Source organism: Camponotus vicinus, unplaced genomic scaffold (assembly GCF_025532165.1).
Source record: "Camponotus vicinus isolate PSW18456_S1 unplaced genomic scaffold, iyCamVici1.0 SCAF_1, whole genome shotgun sequence".
NCBI lineage: Eukaryota > Metazoa > Arthropoda > Insecta > Hymenoptera > Formicidae > Camponotus > Camponotus vicinus.
Genome location: NW_028141945.1, coordinates 5,541,881 through 5,568,349, shown reverse-complemented (window position 1 = coordinate 5,568,349; position 26,469 = coordinate 5,541,881). Strand labels below are relative to the sequence as shown.

At 31.0% G+C, this 26,469-nt stretch overlaps 1 protein-coding gene across 4 annotated transcripts; it reads left to right on the top strand.

The window, feature by feature from the left end:
- Positions 1 to 974: 974 nt before the first annotated feature.
- Positions 975 to 26,333, top strand: LOC145969559 (large neutral amino acids transporter small subunit 1). Of its 4 annotated transcripts, XM_083095657.1 has the most exons (12): positions 977 to 1,342; positions 9,839 to 10,086; positions 10,384 to 10,630; positions 16,178 to 16,303; positions 17,985 to 18,123; positions 18,230 to 18,353; positions 18,708 to 18,908; positions 19,504 to 19,578; positions 20,431 to 20,590; positions 20,664 to 20,756; positions 21,124 to 21,182; positions 22,145 to 26,333. In XM_083095657.1, exons 2-12 carry the CDS (start codon positions 9,844 to 9,846, stop codon positions 22,145 to 22,147), a joined length of 1,470 nt encoding a protein of 489 aa, XP_082951783.1. In that variant the 5' UTR covers positions 977 to 1,342; positions 9,839 to 9,843; the 3' UTR covers positions 22,148 to 26,333. The 4 variants fall into 4 exon arrangements, with proteins under 4 accessions (XP_082951770.1, XP_082951783.1, XP_082951774.1 ...); XM_083095644.1 differs by lacking the exon at positions 22,145 to 26,333 and having other exon boundaries at positions 975 to 1,342; positions 21,124 to 21,551; XM_083095648.1 differs by lacking the exon at positions 21,124 to 21,182.
- The last annotated feature ends 136 nt before the right edge of the window (positions 26,334 to 26,469 follow it).

Sequence of the window (26,469 nt, the reverse complement as noted above, 5' to 3'; positions counted from 1 at the left end):
AATACATTTAATTGCACGAAATTATAAATTATAACTTTATCTAAAAAATAATTAAAATGAAAAAATATAGATGCCATAAAAATTTTGACAAAAATTTCGACGTGTATCTTTGATGAAAGAATTGTATAAATAAGTCTTATTTTCTACGTGAAAAGATTTATCTCACGGCAGACAAAATTAAACTGAATGATGAAAGAAGCCACTTGTCACGCACGTTATCGCTATTTCCACTAATTATCATCTTATTTTCGAAATACGTTGACCCAACGAATTATAATGTCAACGTTAATGTTATCAAATTCGACAACAACATGTACACATGACAACTATAATGTTACACGTCTAATAATATACTTGTTATTTACACAGAGATAAGATGCACAACTGCAACTTTGCATTTTAATGAAGTACAAACAATTGACTTCGGTAAACAATCCGGTTACAAAGAAATCCAATTAAATGTACAGAAATTAAAAGCATCAACTTATTATCAATCAAGATATTTTTTACTTGAAATAAACAAATAAAAATTCTAAAAATTGAGATGTTTTATTGTTTCTAGTTTTCTTCAAATTTCAACTAGCAAATTGTAAAATACTCATTTGTTTCACATTAAAGAGAAAAATATTCGCTGCTATCATCAAATAATAAAAAACATTTCATTATTTTTCTATTTTTTTCAATTAAGTTTAAAATACGTTAAATATGATTATTTAAAAAATATAATTTACATTTCCTTCTGATCGATTATGAACCTTTTTCACAATTTGTTTATCTTAATGGAATATCTCTTTAAAATTTTTTTATTTAACAACATTCAATTTATACTTTCACATTTATCCTCATTTATTTTCCTTAGTTACTTCTAAAGTCGGAGGAAGAGAACGACGCGTCAGGGGCAGCCGATAGGCCGCTCGATACGTCGTCCGGGGGTGGCACCGTCTGGATTTCCCTCACGCTCGTGCACGCACACATATATTCGCGGCGAGTAAGCGCAGGGCTACGCATCGGAGCAAACGAAGAGCGGCGGTCATTCAGAGCCCGACCAGCGTGCCGTGCACACTTCCATCCCGGTTCGGTTTCGCGCTCACTTCTCGCGCGAGATCACTGTTAAAACGACGATAAAATAACGAGAAGCAGTATATTCGGCGGTTGTGCTACAATTTAATCAAAGAGCGGAAAAAGAGAGGGAAACAGCGACTCCGGAAGAGGAATTCGCGCCATGGCCGGCGTCTGAGATCGATCCTCCGAGTGCCTAGTGACATAAGGCGCGAATTTTTCCCTCTTTCCAGTTCTCTTCGACCTACATCTCGGTGATCTGCAGCGAGGAGCCGTGAAACAGGTAAGAAGTGACACTACGAGAAACGCAGAATTGTATCACGCCACATACTTCGCACCCCGATGTTGAATGAAAAGTCTCGCGGAATGTCTCGCCACCAGAGAGAACGTTGGACTACAGGATGAGATACGTGGATACGGTCGCAAAATTCGCGATATTCAATCGGTGGAATATAAACAAAGATGTGACGTAATACTCGAGCTTGACAGTTCCATGCTCGCAGTATGGCCGTCCTCGGAGGGCGCGTTTTGCAAGGGCGGGTTTCGCTCGTGCATGCTAAAATAGAGAGAATTAAAGGGTGACTCTGTTGTCGAATCAGGCGAAGTGATAGATACCATAGACAATGTGTATGTGCATGTGCGAGACACGAAAACTGCGAATACAAATTCTTTATTAAGAAAATTATTTATTTTAATTATTTCAATAATATATTTGAATCAGTTATATGAAGTATAAAAAGTCACATACATCAATTTTTTTTTAATATTTTCTTCTGGAAGCTTGTTTATCAAGTGTGTTAACGAAAGCACAACACACACTTATATACACACTTATATGTATATCATATGTATTGAAAATGAAATTAAGTAGCTAGCAATTTTATGCTAATTAAAAGGATGTTATCTAGTTAATTTGATAATAAAATATAAAATATAAATATAAAATATATATAAATTTTTTTATATTTAAATTTTTGGTGCAAATTTGATAAAACGAAATACTTTTGAAAACTTTTGAAAATTGTGAGTAACTTTCGTTAATATTTTTGCAAGCCGATTTTTGTTTCAATGAACCGTGTTAACTACGTGTTAACTACGTTATATCGATCGTATATTATAAATAGTGAACTTCGCAGGGGCAGCGTCAAATATTTACGTTATCTTCTATGTGGAAGATAATATGTATAGCGCTTATTATAACACGTAATTACTACTGAATTAAAAATTAAATTTTTTTGATTTTAAAGTCTCTGGCAGGATGTAATTTTATTAATTATTTCCTTTTTTTATAAATATTATATTTTCTATAAATATTAACAAGCTCTTAAATTGAAGAACTCAAAAATTCTTCGAATTATCTTTCCATCTTAAAAGTTTTTAAAATTAAACAAGTTTTTAAGAACAAAGATACATTTCTTGGTACATTTATTAATTTAAAATGCGACGAGAAAATAAATTTTAAATTTACGAAAATGTAAATCTCTTAGAAAGTATTCAAGAAATATTTAGAGAGTAAATTATTCACATTGTTATTAAAAATAAGAAAAAAATTTGTCAATTAGAAGTCGGTCAGAGAGCAATGATAAAAATGATGATTAGCGTTTAACGATTTTCTTTAAACAGAATTTCGCAAACTCAAATCTTCGTAACTGACAAAAAATTTATCTATTGTTTGCTTTTTTCACATTCGATTATTTTCGCAATATATCTGTGATATCACGAATTCCTTATCAAATAACGAGCATTCTCTTCTATTTGGTCGATTCGGTGCAGTTATCTTGCGGCATTATCGCAGGAGCGAAAATTGGGTTCGGAAACCCGGTCGGTGACCCACGTGGCTTATTGATTTTCTCGTCGTTTGCGGCCGCTGCTGTAAACTGGCCCTTACGTTTAAATGTCGCGCGAATATCGCGCACTCGAGTATGCGAGATTCGATAGTACTCGAGAAGCAAGAGCGAACAGGAAGTTCATCGTGCGTTTAATATCGCTTATTAAATCGCGTACAAAGAGAATTGCTTGCTCTCTTGCATTTCATGCCCGTAATTTTTTCTGACAAATTCAACTCATCGTCTTGTTTTAAATTTTGTGAAACTTTATCACGATTTTATGATATATAAACGTTGTTCAGAATTTCTCTCATAAAGAGAGAATATTTAACATTTATTTATATAATTACAAATGTCAATAATATTTAATAGCTGTATATAGAGGTAGATTTAACCATTTATATTTGATACAATATATTTCTATCATAATGGCAAAAATTAAAAATTGATTTTTATGTATTATATATAGATATTAACATTTATTAATAGCGAGATAATTCAATTTTTAGTTTTACGCGAGAGACCTGTTATAATAACTTTTTAGTTACAATTACATAATATCCAGCAATTCTAAAAACGCACACTTTACAAATATTTTTAAAAATCTCTCTCTTCGCCAATAATTATAAAATCGAAAAAAGCATATATGTTCAATATATGTTGCTTTAAGTATATCAAAATTTTATTTAGAAACTCTTTCTAATAATATCCTTTCTAATAATAATGAGTTTTTTTTAATGACCTGATAATACTCTCGAAAATACAAAATACTATAATTGGTTTCAATAGAAATTTTATGCAAAAATCAAAAGCTGTAAAAATAAAAATTGACTACAATTTGATGAGAGTCAAATTGAAGTTAATTTTTTTATTTTAAGATGAGTTTATATATTTCTAGGATGAGTTACAAAAATTGACATACATATATAAATTTTTTTAGACTCTTTACATAAAAATAATATCAGAGATAAATTAATAGGGAACGAGGTGATTCATCATTCTTAAATTACAATATCGTTATATCATTGTCTTTTATGAGAGACAAATCGATGATATCGGTGTCTTTACTCTTGTGGCAGGTGCCGTTAACTACAGTTCATTTTAGAGCCACGCGCAACCAGACACGGAGGTTTAGGATCGATATAAAGCAATGATGCAACATTTGCGCGACTTTCATGGGCACCATAATACCTCATCGCGAGTTTAGTCAGCACGTGTCAAAATTGCAACTGAAATATTTTGCGTCTGATGAAACCGGATGATTTTTTATATTTTTGTTCGCGCGAGACTTTATATTTCCTTTCCTACAATGCAATCTAAAATTTTTAAATATAAAATGCGCGAAAAAAACAATCTATTAAAAATACAATACAAAACATACAGAATATTAAAAATTATGATAAATTAATAATAATTAATATTAATAAAATAAACTAATAAAATAAAAAAAATATATAAGAAGATATGACGACTAGATAATACTACATTGCATTTTACAATTTTTTTAAATTTTAATAAATTAGATTATTAAGAGAAAATGACAAACTATAGTATTCAATAACTGAAAATTACGTGCAAGGTAAGACGACGGTTTTTGCAGAACGTTGTCTGGTTCAAGCCAACAGGCCATTAGGAACCGGTATTGGAGGAAGGGCCCTAAAATGATGCCTCTAAGACTTGGACAAAAGAACCTTTTCGAACGTTTGTTCGTGAATCCCGTTTGTTTGTGAACCCACACGTACACACGAGCGAGAAACGGAGCGGGAATTGTCGGCAGATTGTGTATATATACGCGACTTTGATATGTCTGTCGCGTGTGCGTTTCGAACAGCTGAAGCGGTACGAATGCTAACGCAAAAGATTAATGGGGATTCGGACTAAGGGGTTCTATGATGCATGGAATCGTGCGTAGAACCATCGCAATAGAATTACGTATGCAAAAAAAAAATCACGCAGTTGGTATATTTATATAAGAGCGAAAACCTTCTCTTCTATAGATGTTGATACAAAATTATTCGCGGGAAAAAATTATTTTATTACATAATTACATGGTGATTTTATTTTTAGCGAGACATCTAATTATCAAGAAAATTAGACAAAAATCACTTTAAATATCTTATATTTTTTGTCGTGTATCATAATTGCATTATATTTTTCTTCATAATTCACTTTTCATGTTCACATTTCACGTTTCCATTAAGAAGATTTTCTGAGAAAAAATAGAACATGCAAAATGTGTTCATGCAAGATTTATTTGCATTGTAATTGACACTCGATATGATAGACTATGACTCGATATGATACTTGATACTAGACACATATCGCGGGTGAGACGAAACATATGATGTGATTAAAGCCACGTGCTGACCTCGGAGATGAGAATGAATTGTTTTTCCGGCTTAATTCTCATTATTGATATATTAGAATTGCAAATATATTTACTTTAAAATTAACAAGTATTATCAAGTTTGAATTTATCAATTCTAAAAATAATATTATATTAAGAAAGCTTTAATTAGCCTTTCCTTTTACTAATTGATTGTTATCACTTCTGTTTTAAGGGCAGTTGAATATTTATCTAATTAGTCGTATATACATAATTTTTTGACATGCATATTTACATTACAATCAAAAAATATGTGTGTGATTCTTATAAGTTTATTAATAAATCTTCAATTCTTTCTCGATTATCTCTCAGATTATTTCGCTTATTAATTTTTTATAATCTTATTTTTAGTAAAAGGAGAGAAAATTTGATATATATTAAGAAAGTTAACAATTTGTTTGAACAATTTATAACTAGAATGAATGTATCGCGTATATCGAGATAATATATTACGATTTGTTTATATAACATGCTAATTGATGTATTTGCGTACATGGTTTTATTTTAAAAAAGAGATTCCTGGGAATAAAAACTGAAATACATATTCTTAGCTTGCGTACAAATGTGCTGGGCATCTACGGAAAAAGAAGTTTTGTAATCTTTTTCGCGAGTTCGTTATTTTATTCGTTTTAGTAATTTAAGCTTATTTTCTGTCACTATATTTCCGCTGCGTAAATTTGCACAACGCATTTTTCGCAGTTGCTAGAGTTCGTATAGTTTTTGGTTCGTATAGTTTATTATTTCTTTCGTGAAACAGTATCCAATGAAATCTATAAAATATCTGTGAATATATCTATCTTAATTGTTAATTGATAAGTGTTAACAATAAATATAATTTCTGGAACACAAAATATATCTAGAATAGACTATAAAATATTTAAAAATACGTATCAGGACATGTGCATACGTTAAACCATGAACATAAAATTATACCTAACCTAAATAGTAGAATCCTGTAAATATTGACGAAAAATTTTAAGAAAAACATTAAGCGTGATTTCTTGTGATATTTACTTTATGTAAAGTTAGAAAATTAAAAACAAATAATTGTTAAGATAACTATTGGTTAATTCTTAATGAAATTAAGCTAATCTTATCTTACCTCACATAAAGTAAATATCACAAGAAATCACGCTGAATGTTTTTCTTAAATCTTTTCAATATTCATAAAATTTTAAATATCATTTTATATTCATGATCTAACGTATGCACGTGTCCTGATACGTTTTTATATATATTTATATATATTTTACTTTTTCTGTATAACATGACACATAAAAGTATAAATAAGTTTTTGCAAATTATAAACCTTAAAACAGGTTTAAGAATATAACTTAGATTTAAAACTGATCAAGTTTTATCTGGATAAATATAATATTTAATGAACACAGTTGGAGCAGAGACAAGAAGAGATTGATAAACATTGGAAATTAAGGTGTGGACTGAAATGATATCACTATAGGCTGACACGATAAACGATCACTAAATCAAACATAAAGATAAATATGATATTGATTTTCTCAGCATTTTATTACTAATAAGAGGCAATTAAAGAGCGTGCACGAGCTGACATCGAGAACAGATCGGTCACCGTCTCGAAATGTACCAGGTGATTGTAAGGCGTGTCATGTCGTACGATTGGTCGGGATCACGTCCTCGAAAGGCCGTGATAGCGTGACGTAGAATCCGAATTAATTCAATCTTCCAAACTCACCTTTCTCGTCAGTCTCGCAACTGCAACTCGGCGACGTAACATTGATTGACTGATCGAATGAGACGGGGCATGTGTGTAAATAAATAATAAAGTTGCATCCACAGGGAAGTGTAATAACGATACGGTCAATTTCTATTTTTATAGTGATACAGAGTTACGCAAGATTTGTAAGTAAGAATGATCGATGAATGAATCGTAATGAAAATAATTTTGTTATGTAATAACAAGAAACATCAAGAAAATTATAATTCTGAGTATGATTTTTGCGCACAAGATGATAATGATATATAATTAATACAACGAAATAGTAATAAATATTTTAACACGTAGTGATGTCATTATACAGAGAATTTTTTTCATAGCTCCCCATTTCTTCTTTATATATCTAGTTCCTTTATCGCATTATTTCTTACATATTGCTATTTTCGTAGATCGCACACTTTTTTACGACCATTTAATGACGCGCGAAAGACTAAATGCATTTTAATTAACGGATTAATCACTCTCCTCTGATATCGGTGGGAAAATCTAGTGAATTCTATCGCAAGCCTGTTGCCGGCAAATGAAAAACATCTGATGCGCGCTAGAAGAGTCACCAGTTTTCTGAAAAATGAGGAGTAAAAGCGATGTTCCTCCGACGCAAGAATACTTATCCTCCTCGATGTACTCCCCCGCATGGAAAGAGCTTTTTCCCCCGAGATAAATCAATGCCGTTAGCTCCGATAAGGCGTTCACTTTACGCGATTGTTGAATGCATTATTCAAGACAAGAATAGAGAATTCTTCAGGAGAGAGCGCCGGCAAAACGCAAAATCACAATTTATACATTCGTTTCGCTTTTCTCGTATCATTTAGAACTGATGAGAAGGAACGCGAGGATACAGAGAATAGAGAGAATAGAGAGAAAGATTTTCTCTGTGCTTTATGGCCGCACTAATATCGTAAATCTCTATCGCATTCTCTTGATTTTACGAGAATCGTCCTGTAAAACCTGTTGATCTTCAAATATGATGTTTTAGATACAAATTATACCGACAAATTTTTTTATTTGAATTTTATTTCAAAATTTTTTAAATATTTTTATGAAAGCAGAATCTTAATTTTTATTTACTAACATTAAAATCTGTTGAGAGTCAATTATGTAAAAGTTATTTGATATTAAAATAAAAATTAAACAATCGTAACGAATTAAATTTCAACAGTAAAAAAAGAAATTAAATCTTATTTTAAATAAACTAAATGGACTTTATAAAGTATAATTTCTAATAATACTTAACAATATAATTATTGTCGAAACTTTGCATACACGAAATAATTGATTAAAATAAGAGAGTAAGTGAGTCCATGAGATATATTAGATTAAAAATACATTCTTTTGAAAAAATAACTTTCTCTCAAAAATAATATTTGCTTTATGGTAAGATCATAAAGCAAATACATGTATGTAAATACATAAAAGCATACAAAAAATATTCAAGAAAGAGGAAGAATTTTATAGAAATTTATGATTATTGCGTGACTAGATGTAACTGCTTCAATATGATCATCAATTTACTATTCTTGGTGAATTTCAATAACAAAACTACACGAATCACATAGATGCACATATTTCGTGCATATGAATGGTTTTCTTGCATGATTATTTTGCTGCAATATCGAAAAAATTGAGTCGATAAGATACATTGGCATATTTATGCAAGTATAAATATACTGCGATATATTGCGATTATTTCGCTACAGTGGTTTTCAAATCGTTCATATATATATATCAGTCACATACATGTACATGAGTCCATCAACTCGATAAATGTTTCGCCACCACAGCAAAATAATTGTATGGCGATGAAACGACGCTTACGAAAATGCAATAAAATCTATTATACAAGTCCTTTTATAATCTTATCTTTATCATACATGTTCACTCGTAAATATGTATGTAATAATAATATAATAGTTGCGAGTTAATAACAAAAAAAAATATATATATACAGGGTGTCCTAGACCACCCGTACACCCCTTTTCTTTCAAAAACTAAGCATTTTAGAGAAAAACGTTTTCGACAAAAATTGTATGGTTTTGAGGGGAACATAAGATGGTGTCATTGGTTTGACCTTGGATGGCATCGTTAAGGTGAGGTCAAGGACACCTTTAATTTCTTAAATGGAACCACCTATTTTTTATTGCATATTCTTATAGCTTATGTCGAGAGCTTTCCAAAACACTATAATAAAGTATTTTTTCATCAAGTACTTTTCGAGTTATAAGGCTTGAAATAATTTCTTAATTTTACATAAACCATAAAATATCTAGTAAAATATTTATTTTTCGATTATCTTACCTTAATACTTTTATGTACAAAATAATGAGAGAAATCGATTGGTGTAAAGAAAACACATAATTGTTTCGAAAAAAAAAATGTAATTGTTAATTGCAAATTACATTTTTTTTCGAAACAATTTTGGGATATAGAAAAATTAACACGAATATCTTGTAATAATGGATTTTCGAATTAATGACAATATAATAAAGATTTAACAAACATTATATGTTCGTTATTATATCATTCGAATTAATGACAATATAATAAAGATTTAACAAATATTATATGTTCGTTATTATATCAATATTAATTTAACATGGCAATGAGATGAGAAGTTATTAGCGGCCGTTTTGTTTAGCAACAGAAAACATCAATTTTATTATAAAAACTAGTATTTTTTTTGCATACAGAAACTTTAAAATAAATTAATACAAATGTAAAAAAATATTTGATAAATTAATAGTAAAAAAGTTATTTTATTTTAATAATGAATTTTTATTTTAGTAATAAATTATCTTTTGTTGTGTATTTCAGAAAGAATGTCAAAGTCAGGAAGCATCAAAGATGGTGAGAAGGGTCCTTACGACCCGATTCCTAGCAGCGAAAAGGACAATGACGAGATCAAACTGGAAGCAAAAATGTCGCTTCTCAACGGCGTCACCGTCATTGTCGGTTCCATCATCGGTTCCGGCATTTTTGTCAGTCCTACGGGCGTACTCAAATACACCGGAAGTGTGAACGCGAGTCTTCTCGTATGGACGGCATCCGGAATTTACTCCATGGTATCTTTAATTTTTTCCTCATTATTTGATCAAAAGATAGATTTCTGACCGATTTTCTTGGTTAATGTTATAAGAAATTAATTTATTTCATTATATCAGATATAATCAAAGCTGTAATAAAAAATTGCAACAGAAAGCAATTGTATTTTTTAAATGCAAAAGATATAATTTATATCGAAAGCACGAATCAATAAATGTGATGGGATTTTACACAGAAGCACAAATGTCTTATTTATCTTCTTATCTGTATACCTAATATTAATTTCTTATCCTTTTCTCTCTTATATTTTTCAATAGATAGGAGCTTACTGCTACGCCGAGCTTGGCTGCATGATAAGGAAGTCAGGAGCGGATTATGCGTACATCATGGAAACCTTCGGGCCTTTTCTGGCGTTTGTTAGACTATGGGTTGAGTGTATGATAGTACGTCCTTGCAGCCAGGCCATCGTGGCCTTGACTTTCAGTGTCTACGTCCTCAAACCGCTCTTCCCGGATTGCACGCCACCGGATGATTCTGTAAGAATGCTCGCCGCTTGCTGCATATGTAAGTAGATGACGAAAAATCGTATCTCGATTGAAGCTTCGTATGAATCGAACAAACGACTTAAAACAGTACATTCAAAAATTCTGAAAATATTAATTACTATTACATTGATATATAAAGTACAAACATATAAAAAGTAAAATATAAGAGAATTATATTTCTTTAAATTCGTGTGTAGAAAAGGAATTAAAAATTTTAATCTATACTTTATTAAAAAAAAAAATATATATATATATATATATATATATATATATTTTATGCATAATTTTTAATTTAACAAATATTTAACAAATATATACATATTATATATTTTATTTAATTATTAATTATGTATATATATATATATATATATATATATATATATATATATACATAATTTTATATATACATAATTTAGATGTGAAAGAAGATAATTAATTTAATTTTATATTAAATAATTATGCATAATTTTTAATTTAACAAATACTTACTATTAATTATGTATATATATATACATAATTAATAGTAAGTATTTGTTAAATTAAAAATTATGCATAATTATTTAATATAAAATTAAATTAATTATCTTCTTTCACATCTAAAAATGGAGAAACATTTATACATTAATATTACTTGTTAGCATTTATTAATTGCATAAATCAAGTATGATATATATATATATATATATATATATATATATATATGTATAGAAACTTTCTCTGAGATTAATGTATTAATCGAGATGCTTCGTTAATCGCACGATTATACAAGGATTTCGTGGTCTGCATGTAAAGAAACAAAATGTAACAGCAATTAAGCTTATATCCGCCGAGACATTTATTGTACGCAATTACAATCAAACAGGACCACTGTCACGATCCTCTATAACGAATAATCGTGATACAATACTAAGACCGAGAGAATTAAACTTCATTGGCTCGCCTGCCATCATATACTAACAATTTCAAACGGGCCGACAATGTGACCCGTACGCAGAAAATTCGTCTTTCTCACAGTAATCGTGTCTTGTAGAATATCATTTCCAATGACTTTCGTCTTGATATTTCTCTAAGGTGATAATATGATACGATAGATATTTTAGCGTAATCACGAACGAACAGAATGTTCTTTCTCTCTTTTATTAAATATATAAAAAAGTCATGTTAAAAATAAAAATAATTATAGACCCTGCAGTCCTTTCTTGATTTGTCTCTAGCAAAAGATTTTGTAAGAAATGCAATTGAGCGTCTTGTTGCAAGAAAAGCGTTCTTTCTCATGCGGAAAGAAAAATAATTTCTTATCAGAAATATTCTCTTTGCTCGCGCGGCTACTGCACTTGTTATGGAATTCCCAGAGTAGATCGACAATAATCTAACAGCCACGAGCTTTCCTATGCCATATTTTAACGTTTTGTTTCCTCTGTGCCAATCTTCTAAGAGGCTTCAGCTATTCTTTCCTCTTGGCAAACGCTCGCAATTATTAGCCTAATAAGTTACTAACAAGATGGTTAAAAAAAGTCTTCGTGAGAAATAATCTCCTTTTTAAAAATATAATAATGAAAAAAGGAATATAAAACTGAAAAAATAGAAATAAAATTATATTAAATTAAAAATAATTATTGATTTAAAGGATGTAGAAATTTTCATGATTTTTAAGCGGAATTAATAATTTTATAGGAGAAGCACATATTTTTTTATCTAATATATTTACACAATGTAGATTTCTTTAGCAAATAATGAAAAGCAAACGTCACATCAACATTAAGAATTTAAAAGAATGAAAAACAATCTTTAAATTGATATATTTTTTTATTTAATGTTTCGATAGCTCGAGTATTCCGAGTATTTCATCGACGCTTTTTATCGATGTGCCACTATAATGATGTTTTACATTTCCCTTCCATCTATACGACAAGAAAATTATGGACGATTATACCTGCATCGTGATTTTCAATTTCCATCGATCTATGAAGTTGAAGAAATCGCTGTGCGGTTGAATGCCTATGTTAATAACGAAAAAATTCGTTCATGGTCATCGATAGAAATAAATAGCTAGCAATCTTGTCACGGGATAGGGCGTATTCTTGTAGAAATTCGAGGACGCACGCAATTTTTCACGTGCTTTCCGCAATGTAACATTCAACGTGTTTGTCGCGTTTTCGCCGAGCTTGATAAAATGCGCACTTTGATAGAGTAATGTACACATATAAAGTGTCCTCAATATATATAAATGTTATCAAGAACAGAAAAAGAGAGAAAAAAATAATATAAGAGAGAAATACAGCAAATATGTAATTATTTAATGTATTATGATAACAATTTTTTAAATATATATTGATACACACACACAATAATATATGAAAATATCAATAAATAATAATAATAATTACTAATAATGTTGATCAATGAGCTTTTTTAATTAATTATCAGATACGATTGCTTTATGTAGGATAGATACACATTACGTGTTGCACGTGAAAGAAAGTTTATTTTTGGCAAACCCAACTGCAGACAAGGATGTAACCGCGAACAGGCATATCGCCTTCTTGCGGTTTAACTGTATACTTTTTTTTGCTTCGATATCACTTCTGCGTGCAACGGATCGTTTTACGTAAATGCAATCACATTTCAGCTGTCACCCTTTTTTCTCAAGACACTATTGATGAAGTACCGTCCGCTTAAATATTTACGCAAAAGATATGATTTCATTCTTTTCCCGCAAAATGTGTGGCAAAAATAATATCTCGAATTAAAATTATAAAAATCTCGAAAAAAATTATAAAAATTAAATATTAAATATATAATTCACATCAGTTTTCGAATTAAATATTGTTGTCACAGCATAGGCGTAGTGCGTAAAAATATAGTCCGTTTGTTGAACCATGAAAATCAATTTACGATAACATTAATTAGCATAAGATATTTATGCACGCGTCTCAAGAATTTAATATTATTCATGTTAAGATATAAGCACAATATGGTTTCAAGGTACTAGACCGTAATGCAAAAAAATCAATAATAATCAAAATTAATTGTGAACGAATACTTCTATCCTACAAGAAACTAGTTTTCCAATCCTACAAGAAACAGATTGCATTTATTTTTAATTCGACGCGAGAAAAATACTGCGAGACGCAAAGCGGCGAATAGTCGTCGGTGACATTTCATAAAACTCATCTGTCATTTGAAATAAGATTTCGCCGTATGTAGAGCTCCATTTACTTTCCGATAAATCGTACGAGAAACCGGGAATAGGTTTTCCTGCGAAGGAAAATGAAGCGCGAACACATTCGATCGATGAGGATGTCATTTGCGAATAAGTGAGCATCGCGTTTGCAATATTCACCAGGATTTATCGGGTCATAAAGAAAATTATAAATTAGTAATAGCGATTCCTATTTTTTCAAAATAATTTACTATTCCTTAAAAGAAATTTCTCGATTCATATATTATTTTAATCAATATCATATCAAAAACTAAATTTCAAGATAAATGTTTCAAATAGAAAGAAATTTTTCTTCCGATTCATTCATCATTATCATAATCACTTAATATTGATGATAAAATTTTAAAGTAAATTTTTTAATAGAATTCAAAAATGTTTCAATAATTCTAATTATTCAATTATTTGTTTCGCGCGGCTCATTAATTAAACTGGCGATTGAAATATTTACAGAAATATAGAATGCAAATTGTAAAATCCTGCCATGCATATTTATGCAGAATATATTCGATTTAATTTTGTTATATAAATCAATAGCAATCCGTTTCATTTCCACTCTAACAAGTGATAGAGATCAACGACCAGGGCGTTCACGAGCGAATCCATTTTTTCGTACCGGATGCAATGCGATCGGCGTTGCATTTCATGAACTAATTATTATTCTTCTAGTTATTATGACCAATAAACCACAGATTACGTTATGAAGCTTTCTGTAGCTTTTATATAATCGTCATTTTTTAAATTAATACTGATTTAAATCTGTATTAAAAATGTTTCAATCTTAAGAGAAACCGCTTAAACAGCTTTTATACTTTATTTGAAAAGAACTCAGTTATATGTACATATGAGATGCACACATTATCCGATACGTGATCACATGGATGGTCATGCGACACACGGACGGTCAGTGGAAAGTGACGATCGACAGAGACCGACTGAAAATGTCGATGCGAGACGCGCGTGAAGTCCCGCTAGTCAAAAGCCCGATGGCAATCACGTCTCATTGTGAACAAATGTAATTTAATAACGTGACAATTGGCCACAACAGCATAATTCGCCGGTAGGGGGGAAATGACGACGCGAAAAGGAAGGATAAAACGAGTGAACGAAAGGAGAAAGAAAAGGAGGAGGAGAGACCCCTGAGGAAGGCACGCAAAGGGGAAAGGGCATGGAGTCTCGGAAAGTCTCGCGATATTTCTGTAAGATGTTGCATCAGTCTCTCCACTTCTCTTTCTATCTCTTTCTACTTCTCTCTATCCATCTCGATTTCTTCTTCCTTTTCGTTACCACCAAGGACGCCGAAGTGACGCCATGGCGTCAAAGGTTAATCAGAATTTTTTTCTTTTACAAAAAATTTTTATCTAATCTCAATATTTAAACAAGTACTGAAAGAAAACGTAATGACAGAAAATGAAACGTCCAATTTATCTTATTAAAGCGCTTCTGTAAAGTATAATATTAATATCGAAAATTTCTAAAATATTATACTGGATTATTATATTTTTTCTAGCGCAATTTTATTAATTCCGTTGCAATCATCCTGATCTATTTTTTTGGAATGAATTATTTATTTTTTACTTAATTTTTTGCTGTCGTTATCATGCTAATAGCAAATAACGATCAATGAAAACGTACGTAGAACACATTGTAGGCTCCCAACAATTATCCTGTTAAAATACTATGGCTTCACGTGATCGTAAAGCAAATTACATTTTTTTCTATTTTACTATTGATGTAAAGTCACACATATATTAAAGTTATTAAGCTTCGTTATTAAGAAAGCATTATCGTGACAATTTTCATTTTTGTAAAATCCTCAATGGAATCGAGATTATCAACTATCGCAAATCATAAATTTTCCTCGTAAATTACAGAAACATTTTTTTCCAAGAGATCGATAAAGCGACGTGTTTCTACCCTCTCTGTCCTAATGACTAGGTTGTTGAATTGGTGCCAGTTAGTCTGAAATCGCGCATGCAACCGGTTCCATTGAAGTCGGCATGTTAGAAGACTATAACGGACTTTAATTATCATAAAATTATGGCAGAATGTCGACACATTTCAAAGTAAACAACACACATGGGATCACAGGTGGGATCCAGTGGCACGTGCGACTGTGCATTAATTAATTAGAATGACTTGATGTCATTCATGCGAATCGTAATGCATAAAAATATTACAACTGTAGTTGATGTAATATATTACCAAGTTAAAAAAATTATTTGAATTTATCCTTTTTATCAATTACAAAAACAATCGCAAATTTTCCAAATTTCTATAAAAAGATTCTATATATACATTCTAATTGCACGATTATTAACAACGTTATTCACATTGACGTTGCAGGTGTTCTCGCTTTCATAAATTGCTGGGACGTCAAATGGGCGACGAGAGTGCAAGATATTTTCACATATGCGAAACTGTTCGCGCTTTTTATTATAATCTTCACGGGAGCCTATCAGCTTTGCACTGGTAAGTTTTACTGTCGAATATTTTAAATTATCATATCGACAAACAAAAGAAAATTTCGCTAGGTCTAACCGAGTATACAAATTCGAAAAAATGGAGAAGCGTAGAAAGAAAAAAAATATGTAAAAAAAACTATACATCTATAAATATTAATATAAAAAAATAAGAAAAAATATGGATATAAAAAAATATTCTTCAACAAAAATATATATACATATGTAATACACAAAATAAAAATTAAAAATAATATAATGCATAAAACTTTTTACACTTTCAAAAGCTATAATTTAGAATAGAATGTTATATCTATTTTAATATTATAAAATATTCTTACAAAGAGAGAAAATAACATTTTTGTTAATCTGATATCTCCGAAGTGGTATACGCGGTAATTTAATTATACAAAACAGATAATCTTGCTTAGACGTTGTTAAGGGTTAATGACACCGATGTAAAAGAGAACGATCGCGTGCAGTTTGTATGCGGCTTCCAACAATCTCAACATCGCGTTAATCGACACCGCGTGATTGCACCCTGTCTTTTTTGTACCATAATTTTTTTATTTCGTATAACACGAACGATTTCACAAAACACCAAAGTTTTCATGTACTTTCATTCAAGTAAAAAGATCTTGCATCAGAAGACTTTCTCTCTGAATTCAATCGATCGTTCGATTTTGTTCAGTACACCAACCGTATTTTTTGTCATTCCTTTCTACTTGCCATGTCACAGCATTGGATTATATTGAAAGATAAAATTACGAAAGACATAAAAGAGAACTAGGAAACGAATCTTTATATTGTCGCAGTGATATCGCAAAAAAATCAATCGTAAAGAAAAAAATTTAAGATAATTTAAGATAAAGACCAAAATTTCAAAAAATATTCTGAAAATATTTTGAAAATAAAATAAATTAAATGTGAATTTAAAAAATTGAATATTCTCTCATCAATTTCGCAAAGAAATTTTTTAAATCTTTTGTAAAAAAGATAGTTTCGAATCAATTTTTGTTTGAAGTGAATCAATATCTCGAATCGCTCGAGAAACAAAACTTTGTTGTCCGTTTATATGAGTGAAAATGGAGAAGAAGAGAATCGACCGTCCAACCGGAAGTTGGACGTCTTTTCAGCATTGCACATTGTGCCGGACGAGACAATTTACCCAATCAAAAAGGTGGGTTAAATACGCAAGCGATGCGACGTATAGTCAGTGTGCATGCAAGGAATAACTTAAATTAGGCTATTCAGCGAACCAAATGGTTCCTTGACCGCAGCGTGTATACGATAATCATCTCGATTCTGATGAAACATTTCATCGATCTTGCGCAAAATTGTGCATTCGTCTTGAAGTTAACATTTCGTTCAAAGCTCTTTCTAAAAAAACGTTGATTAATAAAATAGATTAATAAAATAAAGAAATAAAATGTCAGTTAATAAAACATTTTATCGAGACAAATAAATTCTTGATAATAATCGAATATCATAGTCGTTTGCATTTTTTTATGCAAAGTAAAAATAAATTAAATTGAATAATAAAGAAGAAATATTACAAAAAATATATTGATACCGAAAATATTAATATAGAAATACTGAAAATTATAATTATAATTATCGCGTTTTACGTCCTAATTAATGAAACAATAATTTACATAGGCGATATCCTCTCAGGCGTTTCCTTTTCTCAGGACACACGCAGTATTTCACGTTCGAGAACACAAACACGGAAGTCACATCTATAGCCCTTAGCTTTTATTCAGGCTTGTTCGCTTACAATGGCTGGAACTACTTGAACTTCATAATCGAGGAATTAAAGGATCCCGTTAGGTGAGAGAATATCGCGCAGGAAATTAATACGCAAAGCAAATTATAATTAAACAATAACCTAGATATAATAATTACGAAATCATTATACAATTGTGTATCTATTTAGAAATCTACCGAAGGCGATTGGCATTTCGTGTGCTCTGGTTACGATTGTCTACGTCCTCACGAACATGGCCTTCTATACGACGCTGAGCCCTGTCGAAGTGCTCGGCAGCGAAGCTGTGGCAGTGGTAATTAATCGCAAATATACTTTTCTAATAAATTTGAGACGGAATCTCTTAACTTTCGTCGAAAGAAATAAAATATCACGCGGGAAACTAGATTTTACTTTTTAATTATAATAATTCATTCATCTATTATATATTTTAATCACTATATTATATCATATAATCTATATAATTTCTTTCTTTTTTTAAAGAAGAAATATTTCTGTCTTTTTTATTATTGATTATTTATTTACTCTATATTGATTATTTATTTGCTCTATATACATTATTATCATATACTTTATATGGACCGATATAATTTTTTTCAAATAATTCTCTTATTCTCCAAAATTTCTGAACTGCTCTTGTTATTCGCAGGCATACGCAAACAGATTGTTCGGTGTAATGGCATGGATAATACCAGTTTTTGTGGCTCTATCTACGTTCGGTGCGGTCAATGGTATTTTACTCACATCCTCGCGACTCTTTTATGCGGGTGCTTGCGAAGGTCAGATGCCGGAGATATTGACGATGATCCAAATTTCCAGGCTGACGCCCACTCCTGCCGTACTATGCATGGTAAAGATCGCCTTTTCTCTAATCCATAAATATCATCTTTCCTCTTCGTCCTTTGAGATGGCTAAACTTGCTAATTATAAGATATAAATCGGTCGAAGACCAGGATAGTAATTACGCCGATCGTTATCACGTTGATAACATATTAATAATATAAATTTTTCAATAATATGTAGACAACAATGTTACATAATATGATGGAAACCGAAATTTTCATGTTAGTAGATAAGAGAGATTAAATCATTTTTCAAGGAACTTAGTGCGAAAAGTGTTAATCCTTGTTGAAAATTATGTCATTAATTTTTCTATTAATACATCGGATCTTTCGATTCTTCTTTATATCTTAAGATTATAAAACAACGTAAATTCCGTGTCGCGAAAATTTTCGTGTCTGTGTAAATCACAAGAGAACCTTCTCGTATTGACCAACATGATTGCTTCCAGAGTTGACAAACAAAAAAACAATGTAACTAGTAGTAGATTGCTTCGAACCTGTTGCTATATGGTTAAACCAATTCTGTCAGAATTCAAGATAGCTACAGACATCGCACAGACATCAAACAGCATTAATTGAAAACTCATTCGAAATCTTTTCTAGGCACTGCTCTCCATGCTGTATCTATGCTCTTCCAACATCTCCGCTCTTATCAATTACGTCGGCTTCGCCACTTGGGTAAGTACAATAAATTTCGTTAATCACATTCTGCTCTATCTTTTAGAAAATAGTGCACATATAAAATTCCAACAAATAATTTCGAAAAAATGACTATCTTATTGCGACCATAAAATTTGTACGTTTGAATTTTATTTCTCCATAAATGTTAATGCGAAGCAGCAGGTCGATCTTTCTCCCATTCATTATGCAAAGTACTCAATGACATTTTGTCACGAAGGTCTTCCAATGCGCATCATCACGATCGCATGATCATCATCGCGTGTTTGTTTATCTGTTCGCTACGAAACATTAGCTTGATCGGACGAATAATAATTTTCCAATTAGCTGCTATTAACATAGCACTCGGGGTAATTGGCTTTGACTCATCGTCAAAACGACATCTTATTGTGTATACAAACTTGTCTATTAAAAAATAACTACTTTGTAACGCCAGACCGATACAAATTGACAAATGGATATATTTCAACAATTCTCTTACTATATCAATTGTTGCGCAATGTACTTTTTTTCAATAATTTCCTTATGCATGTATCTTTATCTTAAATATAAACTTTTATCTTTAATCTCGAGACATATTTAGATTAATAAATTTAATACATTTAGATTAATAAATTTTTTAGTTTAAAAAAACATTACATTGGATTCTTATAAAGAATTATTATTATCATTATCATTCTTAAATGTTTAATTGCGAAATATATTAAATTTTTAATTAGTTATATTTCAAGAAGTTTGATCTTTTTATCATCGAAATCATGAAATTTTTTTAATTAATAGTTTAAACCATCTATATTTTTTCAATCTCTGAGATTTTCAATTTAAATAAATAATTATTTATTTGATTTATAGTTGAGTATAGGCGTATCTGTGCTATGCCTTCCATGGCTCAGATGGAGCCAGCCGAATTTGCTGAGGCCAATCAAGGTGAACCTCATCTTTCCGGTCTTCTATATCTTAGCTACTCTCTTCGTTACCATAGTTCCGATGTATGCCAGTCCCGTTGAAACAGGTAAAGTTTCATCGACGAATCGCTTCGTAATTGCGTCATAAGAAACATCTCGCGAAAATTTTCTATCTTTCAGGATACGGTTGTCTGATGATACTTTCCTCAGTACCTGTCTACTTCGTATTTATCGCGTGGAAGAACAAGCCGAAATGCTTCCAAAAAGCAGTTGGTGAGTCCAATAAACATAATATGATTGCACGATAAATCATTTGTAGAAATACGTTGGATTAATTGATACGTCGGACGTTATAACAGATGACGTGATATTCAATAGAAATTTTCAGTTTTTGGGAACTATAATAAATATCAGATAATTTTCTTTGCTGTACTTCTGTGAGAGATTTTAAAAGAATAAAACTAGAAAGAAATAGAAGGAGGGAAAATATCGTATTGGTCATTATGGCTCTCTTGTTCTCGTTGATTAAACATTTCAGAAGAACGTTTTCTTTGTAGAATTTAAGCAATATTTCGTCGAGTTTGCGATTTTGTAATTTTTCATTTTCCTACGTTTCTGTTTAATTAATTTATTCCCACAGGGATCATCACCAAAACTTTGCAGAAGCTAATGATAGTCGTGGGGCCACAAAAGACAAAGGTTCAAAACACGCTGTAACATAATTTTACTCTTATCATATGTCACGCATGTTTAGCACTCATCTATTTTCGTTGCTTCGTGCTTTTCATCTTACCTAACAGGAACGTTTTCTCTCTCGTCTTTTTAAATCATTCTCAATACATCATGCATGTCTTAATCATGATTTTTTCTCTTTCTATGCATCTATATTTTATTGCACAATATCTTTATATCCACCGTTCCAATCCAATTCTTCCCTTTTCCTCTAAATATTAAAAAAAAAAAACTTTTCGAGAAATATATTTGCTTGCGATCTATTCATCCCGCTTTTCATTTCTTCAGTTTAGAATATGACTCAATTTTTTAAGATATCCCTGCACAATTGCAACATTCTTATCCAATCGGAAAATTCGTTGATAAAAACATAACATTTCATGTATATAATATTTTCCTGAATTTTTAAAAATAAATTCTGAGTGATTTAAAAATAATAAAATAATTTTTTTTGCCAAAATTAGTATTTTTCGAATACTATCGAATTCTTAAAAATATTTTTTTTTATTTTTGTCGGAAATGCTTTTATAAACTCAGTCAAATCATTCTTAGATATGTTTCTCTCGAATTAAAGAAAGATATTGCTTTCGAAAATATTTTCACGACCCAACATGAAAACAGCATCAGTTTTATTTGAGAGAAACGCCGTTTTATAGTCAATTATGTAAACGTCATCACTTTCGTCTGAGTTGATTAGGACATTGTTGAGATTTTATTTCACACATCTCACACATACCAACATCACAAACACACCAACATGTATACTAGATTAAATCTCTCTCAAAGTTTTAACAACTCAAATATCGAGCAAACTAACAACAGATCGCACTACCGATTAACTATAATTCCTTTGTTAAAACCGCACTTGCATCCGAAGACTTTGGATCACCGTCGGATGTTTGTAATGTATTATCCTCGTCTTGTTTCAGTAAAAGTGACGCAGCGGCTGCAAAAGATAATGCTGGTGGTCGGCAAATCGAAACCCGCTCAGGTGTAATCAGTCAAGACGAACCGAATCGAGATCGGAAGGACGATGACGAGCTCTCTTTGAAACAAAAACTCGGCGAGGATTCTCGTCGATCTTTGAACCGCAATCGGTGACGATATCGGTTCAACAGATCGATTATATTTTTCTCTTGACTCTTTGAGGATGAAGGAACGGTGTCCTAGGCAACAAGAGGCAGCCATATTGTGTCAGGGCGCCGAAAGGATAGAAAAATGTCAAAATCTCGCGCGCGAGAAGAGAAGCGCAGCTCGTCTAAATCTGGATCTCATCGTTGGCGGATTCCCACCAGGATCCGCCTGCTCGATTACAAAGTTTTGAAATAAGGCTGTTGTCTCTCGTTCCACGGTGAAGAGATATACGCGATAATACGACATTGCACGCTTTTAAATTAAATATTTTTGCTTGAGAGCTTGAAATGAGAGGAATTTCGAGCTTTTATATAAAGATAAGTTAATTAAATAATCTCAATATCATCATTAAATTGTATTGCCGAAATGGGAGAGATGATTACGATATAGTATCATGACATAAATATTACTTTTATAAGCAACAGATAACATTCAATTATTCGAGTAACGAAATAAGATAATTATAAAGGAGAAAAATGAAAAAAATTGATTATTCAGATACTTTTGAGATATGTGACAACATGATTGATCCTTCGCGTTAATAGATATCAATGTCACATTATTAATAAAAATTATATAAAAATCAATTAAATTAATTATCTTATAAAACTATTTAAAAATTATTTTTAAATGAATTTTAAATAAGGAATATATGTATATACGCATTATACGACGTTCATTGCACAAGCTATCTTCCTCAAATTAGACCAATTATTAAAATGAGCAGAGGACCCACTCTAAATTATATATGCGATTCGGATATAATGTTGTACATTCTACTTCAAAAATTCGCGTTTAAGATGCGTGTATCCTTCAAAATAGTTTACGCGCGAGACACATATCGTTTTAGGTGGAAGAGAAAAACCGATTGCGATCGCGAGTCTCATCGCGATTATATCTCTCTCCGTGCGATGAACTGCGTTAGAACCAAAAACGGAAGAGCCGAATTGTAGAAATTCCCATCAGAGCGCATGCCAGAAAGTTGAGATAACGATCAAAGCGTCATTGTAATTAATTAAGCGCTGTTTAAGCTGTTAGTTTTAGTCCCATAGCGTTCCTTCGATATAGGCGATGTTTGCTATACGTGTATGACGTTATCTCAACTTTGTTAACTTCTGGTATTCGTGCGCAATTTGTAAATTGAATTCTGTCTTTGAGAATCTACCATCGTCCAGCGAACGTTCCATATTTATGGAATATCGCTTCTCAATCATATACATTGACGCGTTTACTTTTATAGTCGAGCTAGGGATGCAAATATCCAAAAACGATATCGATATATTCGATATTAATGCCCATGGAAAAGATATTTACAGAGACATTAGTGTTTGTTTTTAATTAAATAAAAATGCAAAAGAGTATAACATGAATTCGATTTTTAAGAGAGAGAAAGAACTTTAGAAAGAAGATTAAATTATTGAAAAAAGAATAATATGACAAAAACTGTGATCATATATAGATATTAATTATTATTTTTATTTCTCTGACATATTTGGAAATGTTATCATGTCTATTTATAGTGTTGTTTCATGAGTTTTATCAAAAAAAAATTTTTTAATTATTTTATTTAACGATTGGTTTAATGCGATAGCCATCGTGCCATTTATCAATCATATTTTCGTGTCTTATTGCAAGAGACACAGAATATTTTGATATATCGTTAATATATCTTGCATCCCTGATACAGAGAAAAATGTACACGTGCGTGAAGAGACTTAACTCTTCATTTCGGCAAACGCATTTTTTTAACACATACGTTCGCGTTCGTCTTTTCCGTTTAAGTTAATTCCTAATTTTAATTTAATCGTAATAATCCGTTGCGTTTCTATAAAGCAGAGGGGTTAAAAGTGCATTTGTTACGCGCTGACACTCGATTGTCAACGTCGCATAATAGTTTTACATTTTACTGCCACTGGTGATAAAATGCGTGTGTGTGCGAGTATGTGCGCGCGTATGTGTATATGTGCTCAATGCAAATGTACATGGATCAATCGAGTAAAGTCGGTCGGCGCGTTCGATACAAGGCAAAAAAAATAGATAGAGATTAAAGGAGGATCAAAATATTAGTTTTTTGCGAAGAAAGAATAGCGCTAATTTTAATAAAATGGAAGCATGCAGAAGGAAAACCGTTTCTGAGGAAACGTTTAATGCGTTTAATTGAGAAGAAATCGTGACGTTTGTAATTTAAATGAGAAAATAAGGAGGTTACATGAAATGTAACATGAAATGATAATTATTAGATGAATCTATAAGTTCATGCGTATTTTTAAACTCCAACAATAAATAAAGAGAAAAAAAATTACTTTTTTAATTATATATTTTCTTTATTTATCTTCGATAAATTATTATCAATCGCATGAACTTATAAACGTTCATTACAACGATTATTAATATATTTGTAGAATCTTTAAAATCATCATCTACTCCAAAATTAATCACGAAGGAATCAAAGAAAAGAAAATTTACTGTCATCGATTGCATAAAAATATGTTTCCGTTGACAGGAATAGTTTGTACATTGCTCGATCTTTGGGCGCGCGTTTGTGTCTCTCAAGACGTAATTATACTTAAGTAGAGTTTCCATTTTGATATATAAAAAAATAATCATGTTTATAAAGTGTTTGAGAAGCAAAATTTATTGAATGAAATTTTGGTTTCCTCCACTTTACCATAATTAACCATTTTTACTCTTAATGGCATTTTGTTCTTTTCGGTGAAAGGTCTCTTTTTTTTTTTATTCTATGTAGTATTACATGCTATATTCTGCATCTTTAAAACTTTGTTTCTCAGAGCAGAAGGCAATCTAAGCGCAAGAAATAATACCGTTGCACATATCTGTAGTAAAATTGTTCTAGGACCAAGCTTTTTCTACAGGGTGTCTTTGGGAGAGACCTCGCCTAATTGAAAAGGGCCATCCTAATTTCCTACATAGTTTTAGTTACCGCAGTATCGTATTTAAAGGAGCAGCTCGGCGATTCGTCCACTTTAAAAAATTTGGACATTCAAATTAATAAAATAGTTCCTACAATTATTAGAACTTTCTATTTTTTTGCAATGTAAGATAGCTATTATCGGCGCAATCTCAAGACAATAACTTTCTTTCGCGAATTTGGATCATTTCTTCATGATAGTTAATAGCAAGACGAATCGTTGATGTTACTCGCCACACAAGTGATAATTATATAGTTCTTCGTCATTTAGCTGTATTTTTATGGGACATGTTTCGAGAATCACACAAACATTCATCGACGCTTTTCAGGATGCCTGTGGGTAGAAAGTTATGTAACATAAAATATTTAAGCCTACATAACGTAAAGACTGTTAGACTTTCTCAGCTATATTATTATTATTAAATAAACATAATTGATTATGTTCTTAATATGTAAAATTTTGTGCTAGTTTTATTGCCCTTTACTATGATGATAATATTTATTATTAAAAATCATATCTCAAAGAATATGTACACGAATATTATTATTAATGAGAGTAGAAAAATTTTACAGATATTAAAATAAATTTTAGGTTGCTTTTAATTAAATTGTAAATAATCATTGGAAACCCGATTTTGATAAAAATATTAACAGATACGTACCAACAGGCATTCTGACTCGTGACAATAAGGCATCAATGAATTAATCGATGGTAAAATTTAGTGAAAGAAATTGAGAAAAAGAGAGAACGCGCGCAAGAGAGAAAGAAAAAAAGGTGAGAAAGAATATTATTATGTGAATGCATTTTTTATATTAATTTTTATGTTAAATCCTCTAATACCAGAGTACGTTTGAGTCGATTTTGCGAGACTGACCTATCGACTAACGATGAACTGTGTAAAATAATGCATCATCTCATCGCATAATGCGTTATGGATTTAACAATGGAAATAAGAATTGTAGCTTAGGATCTGAGCACGTGAAAAAAAAGTTGAAAAGTGGAAAAAAATATATATATAAAAAAGAACGAACTGACAATATATATGTATATACTATATTGTGTATATAAATACTGTGTATCTCTTTCAATTATGCAACCCCCTCACACTCGTGACTGAAAGAAATAAACGGGTTTATCGAAAAGTACCGCTATTCTGATTTTCTCGCAGATGCAATATCGTTTAACTGCAG

Excerpts from the sequence above, each read along its gene's own strand:
- LOC145969559 (XM_083095645.1), top strand. The coding sequence starts at position 9,844 with ATGTCAAAGTCAGGAAGCATCAAAGATGGTGAGAAGGGTCCTTACGAC. Across the intron at positions 18,909-19,503 it reads CTCCTGCCGTACTATGCATG|GCACTGCTCTCCATGCTGTA; the intron begins GTAAAGATCGCC and ends AATCTTTTCTAG. Across the intron at positions 20,591-20,663 it reads TGCCAGTCCCGTTGAAACAG|GATACGGTTGTCTGATGATA; the intron begins GTAAAGTTTCAT and ends TCTATCTTTCAG.